Genomic DNA, 21,304 nt, shown 5'->3' with positions numbered 1-21,304 from the left:
TATGGTTGAGGCAGGTACTATTGTTACTACCATTTTGATAAGAAGGCTGAACTTTATAGAGATTAAGTTATTTATTTCAGGTTACACTGTTAATATGTACCAGAGCTGGGACGTGAACCTCAATTTAAATGTCACCAAAATCTGTTTTAATTATCATGCAAGACTGTAAACTCTCTAAGACAGGGAGCAGGGCTGTCTGCTGTTTTCAGATCCTAGCACAGTGACTTGCATCTATCAAGCATTTGGTAAATATTTGTTAAATGAATGGGGAAAAAAATTGAATGAACTGGAAAGACTTTGCATTCAATATAAATTGAGGTATTTTCATTTGTCATATCTGTGGTGAAGAGAAATAATTTGTTAATATTTTTGTGTTACCATGTGTGATATTAGCTAGGGCTTGTCTGTTTAGTTTGCAATCTAGTTTTTATGCTTATATTTATTTTTCTCCTAGTTAATTGCTCTAACATTAGAGTAAGCATTCATGGATATTAGAGCTTTGATTAAGGTCTTGGGTTGTTAAAGGCTAGTTTTCCCGCAAGCACAGCAATTTAAACTGAATTAAATGCTAGCTTTTTCCTTTAATTAAAGTCTTTACTAAATTGGCTACACATAAATACTAAAGAAGACTGTCTTTTAAAATATGCAATATTAGGGAAAGGCAAAAAAATTAAATGTGGGATACAATTAGCTTTCCCACAAATCTGTAGTTATGATCAGTTGCTGATGAGCCTAATGCTGTATCCTAGTTCTGCTACCAGGCTTGAGTGGAAAGCACCTCTTAAATTACCCTGGATCACTGTGTATTGGGTCTCAAGATCACTCAGAGTGTCTGCTGGCTTCAGAGCTATGGGTAATTCAGTAGACCTCATGCCAAAAGAGATTTACTTCCCTGGCAAGAGCCCTAATTATCTTTCTAGGTCCATTAGAGGAAAAGCTCCCATTTATGCTTCTACGATTCTCTTTTTAATTTCCCCTATGATTCTTGTAAAAAAGAAAAATCTTGTTTGTTTGGTTTGGTTTTCTGGACAAGAAGAAAGAGAGGAAATATTTATAACCTTTCAAGTCTCCTGGTTTAAGTGACTATTTTGCTCTTGCCTTTTGTCAATTAGTTTGTTTCCCATCAGTCCATTTCAAAGCCTGGGACTGTGTTGTTTTTCTTTCCTTATGTGAAAAGTCCTCCCCTTTCTGAGTGCCTTTCTGAGCAATAGTCATGTAGACTTAATTTTGATCACTGAGATCTAAAATCCTGTCTCTCCTTAATGAGTCTATCAAGTTTCTTATTTGCACATAAACCTTCAGTGGATTCAACCAGTTCCTGAAAGAGTTCAAATCTGAAACCAGACTTATCAGAGTGGAAATTATAACAACATATGAACAGAATCCAGTGCTTTAAAACAGTTATGCACGGATTTCTTCATAGGGCTCTGTGATACTTAGTTAAATTGTTTAATTACTCTGCATGCTTCTCCAGGCCACACGGTCCTAGATTTTTAGATTTTCCTCATAGGATTATTTCCTCATTCTTATTCTGAAGCATCACTTAATTTCCATTTTCCTCCAAATTGAGAACACCAGAATAGAACATCTTATGCCAATCAAATGGAACAAGTATTTAATACAATGAGAATATTATTCTTCACAACCCTATACCTCTACTAATCAGAATATAGTTTACTAGGATGGTTGTCACTAATAAAGTTAATAAGACCATATCATTGCATGCCCTTGTGAACTAAAATTTGACCATTTTCTTTCTTCCTGTCTCCTCTCTTCCCTCTCCTCTTCTCCCATTTTCCCTGTCCCTCCCCCAACCCTCCTCCTTCTTCTCATTCCCTGGTATCCTAACCAGGGTCCTCGTGGTCCTGAGGGAGCACCAGGAGAGAGGGGCTTACCAGGAGAAGGATTTCCAGGACCAAAGGTAATACCGCCACCTTCTGCACTAAGGAAAACTGCTTTGTCTTGCATGATCGTGAATAACAAATTTAAAAAGTGTGTCCTAGCCATTTATTCCAAGTCAAGTATTTTCCTAACCATCTTTACCCCGTTAAGACATGAAACTATAGCAACTCTTGCAATTAGAAATAAGCAATTGAAAGGCTTCTACTTCATATAATTACTGCGTATGATAGTAGAAAAATCTCTTAGTTTATAGTCATTAAAGCCACAGAGATAAATAGCATCTTTATGCCCAGAAGCTAAGTTATTGAGCATGGCTATATGAAGCCTTACCCATAGCTTTGTTTTGTGAAGCATAGAGAAGAAGCATTCTAATACATTAATTTGTTATTGTAGTGCTATTTCTATAAGAAAGGAACTATGGGTGGAGAGAACTGGAGTTATTACCAGAAGGAGCAAAATGTTATATAAGACCTACCTTTTACTTGGCAATTGAGAATTTAAATGTTTCTACTGCTTCTCATACACGATTCTTGGAGCTCAAGTTCCTCTAGGCTAGGGCTTGGCAAACCTTTTCTGTAAAGAACCAGATGGTAATATTTTAGGCTTTGTGAGCCATATGGTATCTGTTGCAATGACTTAACTTCTTCTGCTGTAATATGAAAGCAGCCCTAAACAACATATTAATGGATTAGCAAGGCTGTGTTCCAGTAACACTGTGTCTACAAAAGACATGCAGTGGGGCTGCATTTGGCCAATGGCCCGTGGTTTGCTGATCCCTGGACTAGGCTCTTTACCCACAATATAAGGCATGTTTGCCAAAGGCCACACAGGAAGTGATATTCCAAGACAGTTTGGGCAGCATCAACAAAATTTCAGAGTAAATAAGGATAAATTTTGAAATCTTTCTTCCTTCTTTTCTAATTTTCCCCAAAACACATGCATGCATGCATACACACACTGCACAGAGAAGCGTATGATATTTTCCAAGTGTCTAAAACCTTCCACTTCAGTCATTCAGTCAAGTCACTGAGATCTGACCTCAGCATGGCCTCACACTCTAAAACTGCTTCTCATTCTCAGCCTCTTCCACCATGATCAATATTCAATCAGCTATCAGAAACCTAAACCTCAACTAAAGGGAAATCAATCAGCTAAAACAAATAATTCACATGAGGTTGCGAGTGACTGCTGGGTTGAATTTTAAAAGAAGCCCTTGTTAAAAAACAAATGTTAATTTATCATAGTAAATGGAAATAACATGTTGGATAAAAGAGATGTTCCTAATACCTATGACTAACCAAAACATCATTATGAAAAAGCAGAAGCCAGCAATTTGGCAGTACATTTTCAGAAAGTTTTATGATACATAATTTCTTAAAAATTTTTTAGAACATAGTAAATTTAGCTTTTTTTAATGTGTAAAAAATTTACACATTGTGTATGTGTAGCCCAAACAACGTGGAAGATTTAAATAGCCAGAATTGTTTATCCTTATAATTTGTGGGGTTTAAGAAAATAAGAAATGGCAAAGGAATAAATGAACCACTGAGAAGCATATTTCAGGGTACGTCTCAGTGACAGTTTCAACTGTATGATATAAGGATACCTCCTTCATAATAACCCACGGCAGTCATTGCCCTCTGTCTCATCAAAGAAAGAACTCATTATATGCAGTGCAGTTTAGGGTTGATTGTATGCAGATATACTCGGTAGTAATGACTAGAAGAACCCATTAGTCACAACACTTTACTCCCCAACCAGCAAGACCAATGAGTTTTCTGTATGTGCTTCTTGGGGCTGCTTTGCAATGACATAGGCCTTAAGTGAACAAAGTGTGAATAGAGTGAGACATAAAGCTCTATTTTCCCGTTTCCTATTTCTTGCAAATGTCTTTGATTTACTCTTGGTTCAAATAAATTCATGAAATGTTAGCCATTTCTTTTCTTTTTTATTTTTCTTTTTTCTTTTTCTTTTTTTTTTTTTTTTTTGCTTTTTAGGGCTGCACACATGGCATATGGAAGTTCCCAGGCTAGGGGTTGAATTGGAGCTACAGCTGCTGGCCTATGCCACAGCCACAACAATGTAAGATCTGAGCCACCTCTGCAACCTACACTGCAGCTTGCAGCAACGCCAGATCCTTAACCCACTGAGTGAGGCCAGGGATCAAAACTGAATTCTCATGAATCTTAGTTGGGTTCATTACCACTGATCCATGACGGGAACTCCCAGAAATGTTAGCTATTTCTGATTGATTATATGGTTTGTTTTTCTTATAAATGCGCAAAGTGTTATGACTTCATTGATGCTACATTATGACCAGAGCTATTCACCTAAGTTATGTGACTCTAGAAGCATATCCAAGAAGATTTTCCATAAAATCTTCCAAGTTTTCAATAAGTGCTTATAAATTCTGACAAAATATTTAATAAATAATTCAATCTTAGCAAAAATGATTTCATGTACTGAAAGACAATTTTCATTGTGTAATGAACACATTATAGCAATGTTGAGGAAGACTGATTCAGTCAGCCGTAATATGTCATTGATTAGATCTTCCATTTCTAGGTATTTCTGATTATATTAGGAATGGAGCTCTTTTCCAACTTTAGTGATACTGCATATGTGTTCTGATTGGAGAGAGTCTTTTCTATTTATGAATGTTAATACTAATTTTGTTTTTGCAATGTACAAACCTTAGAATTATCCGTTTGTAGTTAGCAGTGAATTTGGATGTTTTGAATGCTTTAACTGTTTTAAAACCCTAACTTTTACTGGTGCATTGATATTCCTCCCATATATTTTCAGGGTGAAAAAGGTTCTGAAGGACCAGTTGGCCCACAAGGATTACAAGGCCCATCAATCAAAGGGGACAAGGTACTCCAAATAGGGTATATAATAGAAAAGATGCCAATAAAATTATTTTTTCATTTTTATGTATGTTTATGAACTATATGCTGCTGACAACCATACGAAAGTATCCAGTTAATTATAAAGTCTTTAAAGACCTTTGGTAAGGGGAAGCTGCCTGAGGGGAAAGGGATATAAGAAATGTGTAAAAAACAGAGACATTTATATGTCCATTTTTAAGCATATCATTATATTATATGTATTAGAATAACAATTGACATTGATGATTATCTTGGGTGTTGTGTTTCTACTTGAATTACTTATTCCTTTTATTTATTATGTACTGGTAGCTATCTCTTCTGGGTATTTGTATTTAAATAGTAGAGATAATGGTAAATAGTGAATTATACAAATTTTAGATGTAGTATAATTCTTGGTTTAAAGTGCTCAGCTCTCGAGTTCCAAAATACTCTAAAAATATGTAAGATGCTCTTTCTTCCTTTGGGGTGGTGAGAAGTGAGTACAACAGAGCTGCTGTGTTCTGAGTTCAGTATATTAATTTTTCCAGGTGTAGGTGATGTGGCATTTGTGATTTTACATCTGGCACTTATGCAGAGAAAACACATTGAAATACCAGGACATTATCGCATAGTAATTGCAAAGATTTCACCTGCTATTCCTTTACCAAATCAATAACGTCTTCTCTTTCCTTTCCCCTTTTTTACCTTTCCTATTCTTTTATATTCTGGGATTCAAGTAATTAGACAAATATCTCTGTGATAAGGACTTTCAAATGTACATCATTCTTACAGAACAAGGAGGTAGCTTTAATAAGATACTCAAATGTTAGTAATGAGGCACAAAAGAGGATTTCTCTTATGTGTTTATTGAATATTTGCAGAATAGTGATTATGAGTTGGAGTCAGAAGGAGCGATCTTGAGCCTGGCTTCCACCATCTAACAGTTATGTGACTAGGAGTTATGTAACCTCATCTGGAATAGGGAGTGCTAACTTTCAGAGAGTTGTTGTGAGGATTAAATGAGATATAGCATGCAAAGCATTTATCAGAGTGCCTGCCACTTGTTAAGCAATCAAGTTCTGCAAATTCTGAATCAGAATAACCCAGCTTTGAATGAGACCTTGAGTCTATTATGTTTTCCCTTCCATGTTTATTTAGATTAGGGGTTGACCTCGGTGTAGCACTAAGAAGCATATGCCAGGGTATGTCTTAATGATGGGTTCGGGTTTTTAATATTGTATAAACTGTGATCTAATGATGTGCTTTTGTTCATAAAACTGCATTTATTTAGCCCACTCATTGGCGAACTATAGGATAGGCTGCCTGTTCTTGTAAATAAAGTGTTATAGACCATAGGTATACCTATTCATATACTACAGAGGCAGCATTAAATAGTTATGAAAGAGATCTTATTATGACCCTTGGGTGTAACATATTTACTATACAGCTGTTTTTTAAATTTTTATTTATTTTAGTTTTTATTTTTTTGCTTTTCAGGGCCACACCTGGGCATATGGAAGTTCCCAGGCTAGGGGTAGAATGGAGCTGCAGCTGCTGGCCACAGCCACAGCCACAGCCACACTGGATCTGAGCCAATCTGCAATCTAGACCACAGCTCACAACAGTGCTGGATCCTTTAACCCACTGAGGAGGCCAGGAGTTGAACCCATGTCCTCATGGATACTAGTCTGGTTTGTTACCACTGAGCCACAATGGGAACTTCTATCCAACGGTTTTTGTTTTTGTTTTTGTTTTTTTAATCTGATGTAGTCTAAATACAACTGACATTAACATAAGCATATGTATCCATGTTGCCTAATCTAGTGGTCAGTGTTCGGTTGTCGACTTACTTGACCCATCAGTAGCATCCTCTGATAAGAGATTCACCATGAAACAATCTCTTCACCACATCTCTCTGGCTGTACCTTATCAGTCTCCACTTCTGGCTCTTCTGCATCTCTCTGATCTCTGTTACTTGGAGCACCCAAAGGGCTCAGTCCTTGAACCTTCTTTCTTCTTTGTCTACATGGTAAACTCACCCAGTCATGGCTTTAAATACCATCTATACACTGAGGGCTCCTAACTTAATATCTCCAGCTCAGACCTCTCTTGCCTCCTTGATACCTCTGTGTGGAGGTCTATTTTAGGCATGTCAGCCTTCACATGTCCAAAACTGAACTCCTGATGTTACATCTTCCCCAACCTTGCTTCTCTCTCAGTCCTCTCCATCTCAGTAAATGACAAGTCTGTTCTTCCACAAACCTGAAGACATCCTAGGGTCCTCTCAATCTGTAGCAAAACTGTAGCAAATCTGTAGCAAATCCTGTTGGATCTACTTTCGAAATCTGTTTAGGATCTGAGCACCCCCACCACCTGCACTCCAGGAGCCTGATCCATGCCCCTTTCACATGGACATCTCTTCAGTCTGTTCTCAGCACAGCTTCCAGAGTGAGCCTTTCAAGCCTAAGTCTGATCTTTCACTCTTCTGCTCAAAACCCTCTAGTAGCTTCTCATCTCACTCCAAGAAAAGCCAGCGTTCTTACTGTGACCTAAAAGGTGTGATGATGGTTCTGTGTGAGCTCATTGCCACACTTCCCTGATTTCATCTTCTACCACTTCACGTGTTCTCCAGCTCCAGCCACATCGTCTCCTGGCTGATTCTGGAAAGTGCGGGCATCATCCTTGAACTGGCTATTTGCTCCTCCTGGAATGCTTTCCCTCCAGGCTTTTACCTGCTTTATTCCCTCTTATCACTGAGGCCATTAATTGCCACATATCCAAGATCACAGCTGTCTCCCACTTCCTTGATTTATTTTTCTTCTTGGCACTTATCATATTCTTTATTCCTTCTATCCATCTTGTTTATTATCTTCTGCTCCTTGTACAAAAAGAAAGCTCTATGAGGACAGAGAGTTTTGGCTGTTTTGGTCACTGCTGTTTCCCTGTGTTTGGAATAGTTCCTGTCACACAATCAGCACTCAAATTCTTGTTGAAAGACAGAGAATGGATGAATGATCTTTATTCTTCTTACTGATAACTCTCACTTTATTTTTCAAATTTACTTCATGGAAAAAGGTGAGGTTTTTAAATTTTGTGGCACTTACTTAGAAAATTTCTTAATTTTTAAAATGCATTTTAGTAAAATTTGGCAGAAAAGGGTATTTAGAAAATCTTAATATATTTTTCTTTAATTTCATTCTCAAATATTGATTTTCTTGCACCTGATAAATTTTATACTTTTAAATATTCTGTTACATGCCTAACAAGAAATGTTTGTGTCATTATAATAACTATTCAAGATTTTTGGTTCTTGTGCAAAAAAATGACTAATAAATATAAGCTGGTGGAAATATTCACCAATTTAGACCAAATGGTGAACACTCATTCACTATCTTGGTGAATTTGAACTACAGACTATTTGAAAGGAATGGTGTTTTCTAACTTTCCACAAGAATTTTTTATGGTCTAAAAATAGATGTGAATCCAGCATAATTCGAAATTAGCAAAGTACAAAAGAATGAGATTAATGTTACTGTTGTATTTCTGACTTACTTTCTACACAGGGGGATTTGGGACCTGTAGGACCCCAAGGACCAATGGGCATCCCTGGAATTGGCAGTCAAGGGGAACAGGTAATCAATGCTCTCTCTTTCCCTTTTGTACAGAACATTCTGGCCCAAGCCTGGTGTTCACTAAAGGCCAGTCCTACAAACACCTACAACTCTATTTGATAGTCAGACTGCTACAGAATATAGATCCATAAGTGCATATAGGGAAGGATAAGACAGTTTCATGGGATTGTTGTTTTTAGAACTTCCAAAGACATAAAAAATAACTTGTGTGTTAATTAAAGCCTACTTTTCAGGATAAGTGTTTTGGAGAAGTATATTTGTTAGTTTTCCTTGGGAGCAATTGCTTACTTACTGGTTGGTTTGTGTGTGGTTTTCCCCTTGAAGGTCTGTGAATAATGCAGTCCCACTCATTTCAAATGCCAGTAGAGTAGTGTTCCCCACCCCCTAGCCACATACCAATCTAAAGAAGTATTACACTAAAACAAGAACCAGAATCAGAGACAACCATTTTACTGAAGGGGTACCATTCCTGAATAGAAGCAAACTACAGATAGGTTTATATATGACTCTTGACCCCCGCTGCCGCCCCTTGGTCAGAAGAAAGGAAAGATCTCTGAGGATGTTGCTACATTTCTGGCTGGAACTACTTCCAAAATCTTCTGACTATAACTTTTGGAAAAGCAAGGCAATTTTGTCAGCTTGAAATAATATGAGATAATGCAATAGTACTTCCTACTTACCTCATCTCATTTAATCAAAGTGACCAACAAATTCAAATTTATGCTGAATGTCTTCCTATGTAGAAAGTTGGCAAATCAGTTGGATTTTAATCAATTTACGATGATGGATTGAATCATTCTGTTGTTTAGTGAACACATAGTACTTCCTTTATTTAAGAGTGGGAGGTGGGGGGATAAAAAAGGAGATAATCCACATCTCATTGTTGACATTTTAAGTTTATTTCTAATCACATTGTAATTATTTATTTTTGTTGTTGTTAATCCAAGCAACAACCAAGCTGGATGTAACTCCTTTTTCCATTTATTTCCCTCTGGTAGGAGGAAGGGATCCTTCTCCCTAGTATAATACATTAGGAGGATTAAGGTGCAGAAGAAGCCAAGATAAATTTGTATATAAATATTTAGATAATAATTAAGAGCTGGGGTTTTTGACTACACAAGGATCACGGTTTGACTATGCCACCAGGCAGTCTCAAAATTTGTGAGTTTTTTGCTAGTTTCAGAGTATAGCTTCTGCTAGTTTCTGACCCTGGAATGACAGTGCTGTCACATCCTGGGTCTTGTGGTGTTCCTGCTGCTGAGTCACTGCTATGGGGCTGAAAATGAGGTCCAGAGAAAGCCAAGCCTTTCCAGATGGCCTGTGATTCTTGGACCTCCCACCTGGAACTTCCTGTTGCCTTTAATGCTGTTTCTTGGTGCAAGTTGTTCTTCAGGTTGGAAAGGGGGGAAAAAAAAAGAACAACAACAAAAATTCTTCTTTAACTTTGTTTTCTTACCCCCTTCTCTTCCTTTTTCAAGAGAAAAAAACTTTTAAGGTATATATGACCATAAGAAGCTGACTCCTATTGGATAGGAAATTGAAAAGGATTTGTTTATCCATTTAAGAAAAATGACTTAAATTCTACTTAAATTTAACCTCTGTGCGGGAGTTACTCATTTTCTTTCTTATCCTTAATTTAACATGTCGAATTACTGTTATTATTAGATCTTCCCATTCTTACAGAAATTATTTTCCCACTTAATCTGTTTCTGAGGGAACTTCTGTTTCTAGCAACATGATTACAATATCCCTCAAGTGGCCTGCAGATTTTCATTAACTCTTTGGAGGCTTGACTACTTCAAATCTATTATAAAATAAAGTGAAATATAAAGAACCACAAATATACATGTACACACATATATGCACATATTCTTTGCTCTTTTTGATTCCTTGCATGCTAATTGCAGACTACTGTGAAGGTCAGGATTCCTTTTTACAATGGTTCAATGTTCATACTGAATCTTAGCTTCAATTGCTTAGATTGCTTCATCACCATCAAGCAGAGAAAAAGGGAAATAACATCTGTAATTTAAAAATGAACAATCAGTTGCATCATCTAGCTGGAGAAAATGGGATAACATTTATAATAAAATAATCATGTATCTGTAACCATTGTGTACACAATCATGGCCTGTGGGGTGTAAACAAAACAAAATCTTAGGTTTTTTTTTTGTCTTTTTGCTATTTCTTTGGGCCACTCTCACAGCATATGGAGGTTCCCAGGCTAGGGGTTGAATCGGAGCTGTAGCCACCGGCCTACGCCAGAGCCACAGCAACGCGGGATTCGAACCGCGTCTGCAACCTACACCACAGCTCAGGGCAATGCCGGATCGTTAACCCACTGAGCAAGGGCAGGGACTGAACCTGCAACCTCATAGTTCCTAGTCAGATTCGTTAACCTCTGCGCCACGACAGGAACTCCGGTTTTTTTTTCTATCCTTATCCCTTATGCGGTTTTTCAGTGGGGAAAGTTTTTTCTTTTTTTTTTTCCGCAGAAAGAAATTACCAGCAGGCTAGAGAATTTTCTTGTCACTTTTAGGTAATGGTGAATTAAAGGGTCACCTCTAAGTTGCAAATCACAGTTTTCACTGTGTAAACAAAACTATCTAGTCAATGTATTCATCTTCCTTTTAATCTTCATTAATCCAGTATGAGCTGCAGGGAGAACTTGGGGTCCATGGAATGGAATGTCCTTCTTATCCCTCCCAGACTGAATCAAGGACGGGATGGTGCGAGACGTAGGGGAGGGCATGGAAGTTCTTTCTGGGCTGGTCTATTCTTAGATGGCACTGGGTCCTCTGGTCTTGGCGGATGTTTGAAGCTGACACTATTCCTGGTGGGACTCCCTACTCTTCCTCCTGGGATGTGGATGGAGGACTCTGTCCATCTCTCCTCGTCAGTCTCTGCTTTTCTGGAGCTTTATGCTATACCAACTCTCTGTTGGAGTTCCGTTATTCTTCTAGGTCCTCTTGGACAAGATTCCAAGCAGTTCCATGTCTACTCCAGGCATCAAGAGTATGGTCCATGGGAAAAAACGTGTATGGGCTCTGCGCTGTTGAACTCTGGGTGCACAGGCTGCTCCTGCCCCTGCCCTCTCTTGCTCACACAGCACAGCACACTTAGCTTTCTCAGGCAGAAGTAAGACCCTGGTCTACTGTGTCTCAAAAACAAAATTAAGGTCTCCATATGGTTCACTGATACTCTCTTTCTAGAATGTGGTAAAAGAAGCAATCCAAACCCTTCTATTTTCTCCAGAGAAAATACTTAGAAGACAACTTTCTCCAAAGAAGATCTTATTAAATCTTGTCACTTCCCCCCTTTTACACCCACAAAGTAAGTGAGAGTCAGCTATTAGAATATTCTTCAGTTTGGTGTCTGCAAATACGAACCAGGGACTATACATATCATTTCCATTCACATCCCACTGGCCAGAGTCCAGTTCACTTGGCAACACCCAGCTGCAACAGGGACTAGAAAACAGGTTCTTTATTGTGGGTAGCCATGCAGGCCAGCTAAAGTTTCTCTTACTATAGAAAAAAGGTAGAATGCATATTATGGTTCAACTAGCAGCCTCTGCCTTGTCATTCAACAAGTATTAATTGGCTATAAGTAATCAATTATGGCATGTGAATGAACCTGTACTTTCGAGGATTTGAAACTAATCTTATCTAAATTTCTTAATTTACCTAATATTATTTTTTAAATTTTATTTTTAAAGGGAATCCAAGGTCCTATTGGTCCACCTGGTCCACAAGGGCCCCCAGGACAAGGCTTACCTGGTCCCAAGGTAACTTTCTAAGTGAGAGAAGAGTTTAATTGATCTGTATTTTAATTGCTGTTTTCTGGTAAGTGGTTAGTGCATTTGGAAGGTAGCAGAGGAGATGAACTTTAAAGTCAGAGATGTATATGTAATGCAGAGTGTTACCGATATTCCTAATGGTTTAGAAAATGTAATATGTATTCTTTATGCTCTTAGAAGCTTTCAAATTTGTCCCTTGGTATTTGCTGGAAGATTAATTTTAGATCTCCAGCACCGCCCTACACACCAAAAGCTGAGGATGCTCAAGTCCCTTATATAAATGGTTTAGGATTTGCATATAACCTACTCACATCCTCTTATACTTAAAAAGTCATATCTAGATAATGTCTAATACCAAATACCATGTAAATGCTATCTATGCGAAAAGTTGCTGGCATGCAGCAAATTCAGGTTTTGGTTTTGGAACTTTCTAGAATGTTTTCCATCCAAGGTTGATTGAATCTATAACTGAGTCCAAGCTCATATGGCTTGCTGCACAACTGGCCAATAAGTCAAGAGACAAGGTGTAGGAGTGAGGGAAAGTCACTTCATTTGGAAAGCCAGCAAACCAAGGAGATGGCTCACTATTGTCCTAAAGAACCATCTTAATTTGGGGTAGAATTCAAACTTTTCTTATGGTAAAGAAGTGGAAGCAAGAGGGAGTTAAGATCAAGAAGTGACAGACAACCTCAGATATGTGGGTGCCAGCAAGGGTCCGAAGAGGGTTGTGAAAACATTTTGCTCTTGGTCAGTTGACTTTAATTGACCAGGTCATGATATTCCTAAAGATCTTAACAGGACAATCCTTGTTTCTATTCATACTTTCTTATCTCCTCATGGGAGACAACTTTCTTTTGGGTAAGGGACTATTTGCACAAATCTTAACCTGTGAGGAGAATTCCTTTAGTGATTAACATGACTGCGTGCAGGACTAAGCAGAGGCTTAGGAGTCAGAGGTTAAAGCAGAAGAAGAGGTAGTTGCAACATGGAGTCAGAGATGCCAAGCTTCTTCTACAAACGAGAGGCAGGCAGGGAGGGGGATCTTCGTTCCTAAAGAACAACTCGGAGATATCCTCAGATTGTTATGTCTCTCCCTTAAGGAGGAACTAGGGCTCTGTTAATCACTGAACTGTTGTCACTACTTTTCTTTTTTTTTTTTTTGTCTTTTTTTTGTTGTTGTTGTTGTTGCTATTTCTTGGGCCGCTCCCGCGGCATGTGGAGGTTCCCAGGCTAGGGGTTGAATCGGAGCTGTAGCCACCGGCCTACGCCAGAGCCACAGCAACGCTGGATCCGAGCCACGTCTGCAAGCTACACCACAGCTCAGGGCAATGCCGGATCGTTAACCCACTGAGCAAGGGCAGGGACCGAACCCACAACCTCATGGTTCCTAGTCGGATTCGTTAACCACTGCGCCACGACGGGAACTCCTACTTTTCTTATTTAATTGCATTCCCTTAGTTTCTGCATTCCTTCACTTCCCTAATTACTAACTGCCTAGGCCTGTTCTTTGGAACTCCAGGAAGGCCTAGGAGACTAAAATCCTTTTCCGAGAATAAGAAACAGGAAAATAGAGGGGTTTTGTATACTGGAGGGCCCCCAGGATCCTGCTCAACCCCCCTTTTCTTTGATACGCCTCAATCCTGAGGGGAACAGGAACAGGCCAAGAAGGGAATAAAGTTGTTGGATGGAGAAGTTAATCACGAACTCCACAGAGGAACTCAATTTTATGGGGAGTCCGTGTCAAATCCACGGATGCAGAACTGGCAGCTAACAATGGGAGCAGACTGTGTTTACTCTATCTTAATGACTGTTTTCATTACTTTTACTTATGAGATCCTATTCCAGCAACTCAAGCAGTAATATCTGAAGAGGTTCCATGTGGGTTGGCTAGTTTTCATTCTCACCAACTTTCCCACCATAGGTCCATCAACTAAAACATTTAGTTAAAGACATGGAATCAGCAATAACCTAACAATTTTTTTTCTATGAAATGGGGAATCAAATTGTCTTCTAAAGTAGAACTATTTATCCCTTGGAGAAAGACATGACACATACTATTTAACCACCTGTCCTTAATGCTGCTTCAAAGCATTGCCAATCATTGTTAAATAAATCTTTCTCTGAGGACACCTATCTTTTAGTAGACTCCTTTGAGAGCCCCATGTGAGAAGTAGCTTAATAGAATACAGTTATTGTCCTTGAGGTTTCTGATTCAAGCTCAATGTTAAAAGCTCAGTTTGTTTTCTCTGATTATGATATAGCTTTTGATCAGCAGAACCTTGGCTTCTCATGTGTCAGTTTTAGTTGTTCTGGAATATAACTGCTTATCTTTTCTAGGTGCCCTCCTTTGAGACTTCTCAAAGTCAATTTTGAATATGCTACAGAGCTTATATTTTAAGCCAGACCATAGATAGACGGATAGATAGATGAAGCTTTAGATATATATGAAATATATCTAAAATTAAAAATAAATAATTGCCTGAAATATATTTATATTTGCGTAGATGTATAGCTGATATACACACATACATACACATGTGTGAATGGAGCATATGAAACTTAGTTTTATTCCGTTGCTGTGTTTTGCTCTTAGGCAATCAAAGGTAGGTATATTTTATTTTTACTTTGCTGCTATGGTCAAATATGCTTCACTCTTTCCTCACTAGGGAGAAGTAGGCCAGATAGGACCTACAGGTCCTAGAGGATCAGTGGGAGTTGGAGTACAAGGTCCAAAGGTGAGTTCTCAAAGCTGCTTAGAAGCATTTATGTTAATATTATGCTAAATTTCACGTATACCCAAATGCAATACAGATTATGCATGTTTCATCTGTTTTTAAACCAGATTAGAATATTTATTCAGAAAGCAGTCTGATGCTTAACTCTTGTTAAGAAAAACCAAACTCTTAGTTTAATGATGATGCTTTCTATTTATTTATTTATTTATTAGCATCAGAGATACTCTTATAGCACAGAGTGATTCTTTAGGAACATTATTGCCTGCCATGTTATACAGCATTAGGAGGATTTCAGAAAAGTTTACTTCCCCTCTTTTGTTTTGTGGCTGGCTCTTTCAGATCACAGCTCAAAAGCTACTTCCTCAAAAACCACTTCCTGAATGTAAAGTATGTCTACCTCACCCCTGTTACCCAGTTATTTAAAAGAAGCCTGTTTATTTCCTTGCTTTTACCAATATTCCCAACTTGCATGTTTTTTAAATTACTTTTCATCTTACTATACCCTCTAGAAACACACTGCCAATATGGCAGCCACTAGCCACACGTTGTTACTGAATATTTGATATGTGGCTAGTATGAACTGAGGTAAGCTAGACATGTACTACACACACTTGATTACAAAAATGGGGACAAAGAAAAAGAATGTAAACTATATGGTTAATATATTTGTATATTGACTACATATCAAAATGATAAAATTTCAGATGTATTAGAGTAAGTAAACATGTTATTAGAATTGTATTTATCTGTTTCTCTTAATGTTGCAAATGTGCTATTACTAAAATTATAACTATACATCTTGCTTTATATTTCTATTGGACAATGCTACTCCACTGGCGCAGGGACTCTGTTCCCTTTTTTTCTTTTTTATTACTGAATCCCCAGTTTGGGACACAATAGGTACTCAATAAATCTGTTAAATATATAAATGGGGCGTTCCCGTTGTGGCGCAGCAGTTTTCAAATCTGACTAGCTAGCATCCATGAGGATGCAGGTTTGATCCCTGGCCTTGCTCAGTGGGTTAGGATCCAGCAATTGCCTGAGCTGTGGTGTAGGTTGCAGACGCAGCTCTGATCCTGTGTTGCTGTGGCTGTGGTGTAGGCCAGCAGCTACAACTCCAATTGGACCCCTAGCCTGGGAACCTCCATGTGCCGTGGATGTGGTTCTAAAAAGCAAAAACAAACAAACAAACAAATCCTTATTTTACCCTTCACAATTTCCATAGCTCATTCTGAAGGCACGTGGAATCTGGCAAGCCATGCTGAGGATTAAAATTCATCATTATTCTGCTGCTATTGCCATGATTATTATGAGAATTTGAGTATTCGAAAAATATAAGATATGGCCTAAGATGAATATACATATCACATATACAGGAACATAACATATACACAAGCAAGAGATACAAAATGTAATAATGCAGTTCCCATTGTGGCTCAGTGGAAATGAGTCTGACTAGTATCCAAAAGGACACAAGTTTGATCCCCGGCCTCACTCAGTGGGTTAAGGATCTGGCTTTGCCATGAGCTGTGGTGTAGGTTGCAGATGTAGCTTGGATCTGGGGTTGCAGTGGCTGTGGTATAGGCTGGCAGCTGCAGCTCTGATTCAGTCCCTAGCCTGGGAACCTCCACATGCTGTGGGAGTGACCCTAAAAAGACAAAAAAAAAAAAAAGTAATAATATAGTGATAATAGCTGCTATTTGTTACATGGTTTTGATGTGTTACACAAATGTGCTAAGTGCTAAATATGCTGAGTATTTATATGCGTACACACACACACTGTTTGTTTAGCCATGATCATAGCATACAGAAATTCCTGGGCCAGGGATCTAACCTACCAATCAGTGACCTGTCCACAGCAGCGACAATGCCAGATCCTTAACTGCTAGGCCACCAAGGAACTCCCACATGCTATGTCTCTACATGTCTATAGTATATATGTATATATACATATTATGTTATATTTCAGAGAGGCCATGTAGAGGAGGCTACTAAGGAGTTACACCACTGAAGTTCAAATCCTAGTTTCGCACTAAATGGATACAAAATCTCTCTCTAAAAAATGAAAACATACTCACTATTGTACAGAATAACAAAGAACATCCATGTGTTATACAAGACAGTTTTATCAAATATTAACATTTTGCCATATTTATTCTACAATTTATTTAAGAAGCATTGCAGGTATAAAAAGAGGCCTCTGTTCTGTGCTCCCCAATCCTATTGCTCTCCTTTCCCTCCCCAGACATATTCATTATCATGAATTTGATATTTATCATTCTGTCAAAATTTTTATAATTTTCCCATAAGTTTTTATCTATAAGCCATTTGTTGCTTTTTTACATAATATATCATTACATAATATATCATTCTACAATGTAGTTATACTCAGCCTTATGTGTTATTTGTATTTTTTTTTTATCATTTTAGGGCTGCACCCGCAGCATATGGGGGTTCCCAGGCTAGCAATAGAATTGGAGCTACAGCCGCCAGCCTATGCCTCAGCCACAGCAACTTCGGATCCGAGCCACATCTGCGACCTACAGCACAGCTCACCACAACACCAGATTCTTAACCCACTAAGCAAGGCCAGGGATTGAACCTGTAACATCATGGTTCCTAGTCCGATTGAATTCATTAGCCACTGAGCCATGAAGGGAACTCCTATTTGTATTTTTTAAAGCCTTTAATTCATTCATTTTAATTGCACCATGATACTACAGTATATGAAAACATCTCATTTAATATTTACACATTTTTCTATTGATGAACATATAAATTGCTTTCCATTTTTTTGTTTGCCAATGCTGCCGTAAACATTCTCTGATTTTTCTCTTGTGTGAGAATACAAGTTTCTCTCATTAATAGATGATAGATTGCTACAAGCAGAACTTAAAAGTTACAGGGTATGTAAGTTTTCAATTTTGTTTATTATTATTACTTTTGGCCACACCTGTGGCATGCAGGAGTTCCCACTCCAGGAATCAAACCTGTGCCACAGCAGTGATAATGCCAGATCTTAACCCACTGTACAATGAGGGAGCTCCTTTTTAATAATTAAAAAATTGTTTTTTTCAATTTTGATATTGTAAAAATCCTACCCAAGATAGTCAATGGGTAAAATCTTTGCATTGTGCATCCTCCTTCTAGTAATATATGACAATGCTTTTTCCTACATTCTTGCCAATATGAATTGTGTAAAAATACATCTCATTGGTTTAGTTTTCATTCCTTAATAACTAGACAGTTTTTGTGTATTTAATGAACCTCAGTTTTTCTTTTTTGTAAATTCCTGTAGATTCTCATTTTTGTAACTGTTGTGTTCTTATTAATAGTTCTTTAGGTGTCTGGATATTGGTACTTTGTTATTTGGGTTTCAATTATCTTGGGCTGTGGCTTGCCTTTTTCATTTATTTTTCAGTATCCAGAAGTATTAGATTTTGATGTATTTCTATCCCTTTATGGCTTGGGCTTTTAGAATGTTATTTTAAAACATTTCTTAACTCTAAAAGTCATAATATATTCTTAGTTATTTTCTTCTGAAACGTTTGGTGTTTTTAAAATTTAGGTCTTTAATCCACTGGGATTTATTTTTGTTGGTTGGGTGATGTATGATCTATTTTTTTCCCATAAGGATAACCAAATATCCCAGCACCAGTTATTAAATAGTCCATCTTTGTCACACTGATTTGTGATACTTGCTATGTCACATATTGAAGTCCTATGTTTGTGAGGAGCAGTGCCTGAGCTCTCTGTTCTGTCCCATTTGTCTTATATCTCAGTGCTACTGCCTCTCTGTCTTGATTATGATAGATTTGTAATGTTTTGTCATCAATAGGGAAAATACTCTCATCTTCTTCCTTGGCTATTCTTGATGCTAACATTTACATTTTAGAATTGGCTTGTCAAATTTGACAAAATATCCTATTGGGGTTTTTGAAATTGCCTTGAATTTTCATATTAAATATTGAGTCTTTCAAACCACAGAGTAAAACTCTCTAATTTTTCAAGAAAATATTTGTCATTTTATCCATAAAGATTTTCTACCTTTTTTAAAAAGGTGTCTTAGCAAAATTTTGCAATTATGAATTGTTTTCTTTTTCTATATCTTCCAACTAGCTATAACAGGTCACTGCTCATTCTTTTTCTATCCCTTTTCTCTTTGTGTTTCATTTTGGATAGAGTTTATTTCTCTATCTTTCAGTTTATTATTCTTTTCTTCTGTGATATCTAATCTGCTTTTAATTCTATCCAGTGTATTTTTAGTCTTATAGCTTGCAGTTTTCAATTCTATAAGTTCAATTTGTACCCTTCTATATCTTTCATGTCTCTGTTTAATATGTTTTATTTATTTATTTATTTATTTATTTATTTATTTATTTATTTATTTATTTATTTTTGTCTTTTTTTGCTATTTCTTGGGCTGCTCCCGCAGCATATGGAGGTTCCAAGGCTAGGGGTCCAATTAGAGCTGTAGCCACCGGCCTACACCAGAGCCACAGCAACGCGGGATCCGAGCCGCGTCTGCAACCTACACCACAGCTCAAGGCAACGTCGGATCGTTAACCCACTGAGCAAGGGCAGGGACCGAACCCGCAACCTCATGGTTCCTAGTCGGATTCATTAACCACTGCGCCACGACGGGAACTCCCTGTTTAACATGTTTTAAATTTCCTCTAGTTTCTTGAACATATGAAATGTAGTATAAAAACTTTTAATGTCCTTTTCTATGAATTTTATTGCCTGTGTAATTTTCTGGGTCAACTTTTGGCGGCTTTTTTGATTTGTGGTAATTTTTGATTAGATGCCAAACATCGTGAATTTTACCTTTGTGAGTGCTAAATATTTTTGTATTCCTCTAAGCATTTTTGAGCTTTGTTTTTAAAGGCTTCTACATTGCTTGGAAACAGTTTGAGCCTTTTGGTCTTGCTTTTAAGCTTTATCAGGTAAGACAAGAGCAGTATTTGGTCTAGGGTTAATTTTCTCCCACTACCGAGCCACAATCCTTTTTAGAATTCTGTGCCTTCAGAACTGTCAAGTTTTCTTTCTTGCCACCGGAGCAGGCACTGTGTCTCACCTGCTGTCAGTTCCCTCTAATCCTTTAATTTGGTTGTTTTCCAGCCTTGGGTAGTTCCTTCATACTGTGCTGAACAGTACTCACCTGACTGCTCAAGGGGGATGCTCAGCAGATCTTCAGAGCTCCCTCCATGTCACTCCTTCCTCTCTGGTAATCTATTTTGTGATGTTTTTCTTTTTGGCTGCCCTGTAACATATGGAGTTCCTGGGCCAGGGATCAGATCTGAGCTGCAGGTGTGACCTACACTGTAGGTACAGCAACGCCAGATCCTTAACCCACTGTGCCAGGCTGGGGATCAGACCTGCATCCCAGCACTGCAGAGATGCTGCTGATCCCACTGCGCCACAGCAGGAACTCCTATTGTGTGAATTTTTAATACCTTGGTTTACCCAGATTCCTACCTTTGTCTCCTTAGATTAGAAAGACTTCTGAACTTTCTCTGGGTTCTCTCTCCCTGCATCATGACCTGGAGACTTTATCCAGGCAATAGACTTGGGGAATTGTAGCACTTACCTATTTTGTTTTCCCTCTCTAAGGGATAATTATGCTTTATTACTTGGTGTCTAACATTTTGAAAAAAATTATTGTTTCATATATTTTGTCTGCTTTTCAGTTGCATCAGGTGAGAATTTAAACCTAGCTCCTCTATTCTGATCAGACCCTTAAGTTGCCTCATTTTTCTTACATAGATTGGTCTATAATTAAGTTGTCTTGTTATGGTATATTTTATTTTTATTTTTTGAAAAAATTTTTCAGCTTTACTGAGATATAATTGACATATAATATTGTATTAGTTTTAGACTCACAACATGATGATTGGATTATGTATATATTGTGAAACGACTACCATAGTTATTTCAGTCAATATACCTTACCTCATATAGTTACAAATTTCTTTTCCCTGTGTTGAGAACTTTTAAAATCTTCTCTCTTAGCAGCTTTCTTTCTTTTTCTTTTTCTTTTTCTTTTTTTTTTGTTTTTTAGAGTCATACCCGCAGCACATGGAAGTTCCCAGGCTAGGGGTTGAGTCGGAGCTGCAGCTGCTGGCCTATGCCACAGCCATAGCAATGCGGGATCTGAGCCATGTCTGCGACCTACACTACAGCTCATGGTAATGCTGGATCCTTAACCCACTGAGCAAGGCCAGGGATTGAACCTGCATCCTCATGGATACTAGTCAGATTCGTTTCTGCTGAGCCACGATGGTAACTCCATATATCTTTTTTGAAGATTATCCATTTATTAATGTTTCTAATATATTTGTTTCAAACTGTCACAGAAATTTTGTATGA

General features: G+C 37.8%; 1 protein-coding gene across 2 annotated transcripts in view; it reads left to right on the top strand.

The window, feature by feature from the left end:
* The window catches only part of COL28A1 (collagen type XXVIII alpha 1 chain), a 166,216-nt gene that overhangs the window by 54,658 nt on the left and 90,254 nt on the right, over window positions 1–21,304 (top strand). For both annotated transcript variants that reach the window (XM_047753700.1, XM_047753699.1), the window contains exons 14-18: window positions 1,853–1,921; window positions 4,708–4,776; window positions 8,333–8,401; window positions 12,120–12,188; window positions 14,867–14,935. In XM_047753700.1, coding sequence (XP_047609656.1) covers window positions 1,853–1,921; window positions 4,708–4,776; window positions 8,333–8,401; window positions 12,120–12,188; window positions 14,867–14,935 — 345 coding nt within the window. The remainder of the gene's footprint in view (window positions 1–1,852; window positions 1,922–4,707; window positions 4,777–8,332; window positions 8,402–12,119; window positions 12,189–14,866; window positions 14,936–21,304) is intronic.

The sequence above is a fragment of the Phacochoerus africanus genome, chromosome 11 (genome assembly GCF_016906955.1).
Source record: "Phacochoerus africanus isolate WHEZ1 chromosome 11, ROS_Pafr_v1, whole genome shotgun sequence".
Classification (NCBI taxonomy): Eukaryota; Metazoa; Chordata; class Mammalia; order Artiodactyla; family Suidae; genus Phacochoerus; species Phacochoerus africanus.
The sequence above is the reverse complement of the archived record's forward strand: the minus strand, read 5'-3'. Positions and strand labels throughout refer to the sequence as shown.